Source organism: Tupaia chinensis, unplaced genomic scaffold (genome assembly GCF_000334495.1).
Source record: "Tupaia chinensis unplaced genomic scaffold, TupChi_1.0 Scaffold000201_1, whole genome shotgun sequence".
Classification (NCBI taxonomy): domain Eukaryota; kingdom Metazoa; phylum Chordata; class Mammalia; order Scandentia; family Tupaiidae; genus Tupaia; species Tupaia belangeri.
In genome coordinates this window covers 227293-230233 of record NW_006159676.1, presented here as the reverse complement: position 1 = coordinate 230233, position 2941 = coordinate 227293, and the positions used below count along the sequence as shown (strand labels likewise).

Below are 2941 nucleotides of genomic sequence, written 5' to 3'. Positions count from 1 at the left end.
GTACTTTTGTAGACAATGAAGTAGACATACAACATCTGGACAGAAGGAGTTGTTGTGCTTTCAAGTTTCACTGGCACAAAGGCCATTTTCTTCTTTGCTACTCCATGACACTAATTCTCATCACTCTCTTGCTTATTCCCCTGCCGCGCTGGCTTCCCAAAGAAAGAAGCACTTTCCTCAGGATCTTCACATTGACTCTTCCTCCTGCTTTGCATACGCTTCTTCAGGTAGCTCTGTGACTCCTGTTCTGTATTCATTGATTTATTTGCAATAGTTGCAGTTTTGTGCGATACACTGTTTTTTTTTTTTTTTTGGAGAGGTTTTTGCTATAGGGTGCGTGCGCTCTCCAGACAGAGAGAGACAGAGAGACAGAAAGTGAAAAATCACCCCTGGGGAGGATGGCCATGCTGCAATCCCTTCTCCTCCATTCTCCTCTCGGGATCTTGGGCACGCACGCACACGCTCCCGGCGTGAGTTTAAGCCACTGGGTCCGGGACTGGAACTGTGGTCGACTATGTGGGAGTCCAGCGACAGTCATTATGCTAACTGCTGGTTCCCAAATTTATTTGTTTATTTATTTTAATTTGACCAGAGAGAGATAGAGTGTGAGAGAGAGGTGGAAAGAGAAAGAAAGCCACCAGGTCCAGAACTTGAACCATTGGTCATGTGAGAATCCAGTGCCCTTAATCACCACACCACCTGCCGGCCCCAACTTGTTGTTGTCTTAAACTATTGGTGGGTTGCAACAAAGATTCTTAGATATTATCACTATTATCATTTGCTTGTTATTATTAAATATCTGTTTTCCTGTAGTTATAGACTTTTGAATAATTTTTATGGATTATTCTTTCTTCATTGATATTTGCATGCTGGTCCTGTGTATTGATCAAATCAGGACATTAAACATTCATTATCTTCAATGTTTATCATTACTGTATTTATATGGTAATTTTCTTCTTGTTGTTTGTTTGTTTTGCTTGTTTTTTCGGTCTGTCATTAGACTGTAGGAACTTTCATTTTAGAGCTCTATTAACTCCTTTTCTTTCTTCCTTTTTTTCTTTAAAAGAATTATTTATTTACCTTTATTTATTCATTCATTTAATTTGATCAGAGAGAGACAGAGAAAGAGAGAGAGAAAGTGAGAAAGCAAGCCACCAGGTCCAGGATTTGAACCATGGTTGGCCATGTGGGAATCCAGTGTCCTTAACCACCATGCCACCTGCTGGCCCTGGAACTTTCATTTTAGAGCTCTATTAACTCCTTTTCTTTCTTCCTTTTTTTCTTTAAAAGAATTATTTATTTACCTTTATTTATTCACTTTTTTCTTTAAAAGAATGATTTATTTACCCTTATTTATTCATTCATTTAATTTGATCAGAGAGAGACAGAGAAAGAGAGAGAGAAAGTGAGAAAGCAAGCCACCAGGTCCAGGATTTGAACCATGGTTGGCCATGTGGGAGTGTTCAGCACCTTAACCCCCACGCCACCTGCTGGTCCCTAGAGCTCTATTAACTCCTCTTCTATAAAGTGCCCGAAAAATGTCCAAATTCAATATGCGTTCCTAAAATGCATGAAAGATTTTCCCCTAAAACTATAGAATACTTGTTCCAGGTGGTAGGCTGAGCCTGGAACAGAAATATTTTCAGAGAATCTCTTAAAAGAGACCACACTCACATGCAAAAATAGAGGAATTAAGCTCTCAAATATGGAAGTAATGACAACATTTCTGATAGGTGAGTAATGCATGCTTGTTATGTTCTCTTTCTCTCTCTCTCTTTTTTTTTAGTAGTCACACCGATCACATGGAAAGAAGGAATGATACACCAATTTCAGGATTTCTTCTATTGGGATTTTCAGAGGAACCCAGATTGCAACCCTTTCTCTTCGGGCTGTTCCTCTCCATGTACCTGATCACCATGTTTGGGAATCTGCTTATCATCCTGGCCACCATCTCAGACTCCCTCCTCCACACCCCCATGTACTTCTTCCTCTCCAACCTGTCTTTAGTAGACATATGTTTTGTTTCAACCACTCTCCCCAAAATGCTGGCAGATATACAGACACGGAGCAAACTCATAACCTTTGAAGGCTGCATTACTCAGATGTACTTTTTTATACTCTTTATAGGAATGGACAACTTTCTCCTCGCTGTAATGGCCTATGACCGGTTAGTGGCCATCTGTCACCCCCTGCACTACCGTGTCATCGTGAACCCTCAGCTCTGTGTGTTGCTGGTAGGGGCATCCTGGATCTTGAGTGTCCTGAATTCTTTGTTACAAAGCTTGACAGTGTTGGGGTTGTCCTTCTGTACACATGTGGAAATCCCTCATTTCTTCTGTGAACTTTATCAGGTGGTCCACCTTGCCTGTTCTGACACCTTTCTTAATGACATGGTCATGTATTTTGCATCTGTGGTGTTGGGTGGTGGAACTCTTTCTGGAATCGTTTACTCTTATTATAAGATTGTTTCTGCCATACGTGCAATTTCATCAGCTCAAGGGAAGTATAAAGCGTTCTCCACTTGTGCTTCTCACCTCTCAGTTGTCTCCTTATTTTGTTGTACAGGCCTGGGCGTGTATCTGAGTTCAGCTATGACCCACAGTTCAGAATCAAGTGCAACAGCTTCTGTGATGTACACTGTGGTCACCCCCATGCTGAACCCCTTCATCTACAGCCTGAGGAATAAGGACATAAAAAGGGCTCTGAAAATACTCTTCCAAGGGAACTTATAAAATGTACATTTTTTGGGACCAGCAGTTGGCATAGAGGCTATGTTGCTGGACTCCCATATAGTTGAGCATGGTTTGAGTCCCGGACTTGGTGGCGTAAACTCACGCCGGGCGCGTGTGCGTGCATGCCCAGGATCCTGAGAGGAGAATGGAGGAGAAGGGATTGAAGCATGGCTATCCCCCCAGGGGATGATTTCTCGCTTTCTGTCTCT

The 2941-nt window shown here is 42.0% G+C and overlaps 1 protein-coding gene across 1 annotated transcript; it reads left to right on the top strand.

Moving 5' to 3' along the window:
* The first annotated feature begins 1802 nt into the window (after nucleotides 1–1802).
* On the top strand, nucleotides 1803–2732 carry LOC106734731 (olfactory receptor 7A17). Its single transcript, XM_014587277.1, has one exon. It carries the CDS (start codon nucleotides 1803–1805, stop codon nucleotides 2730–2732), a length of 930 nt encoding a protein of 309 aa, XP_014442763.1.
* Nucleotides 2733–2941: the final 209 nt, after the last annotated feature.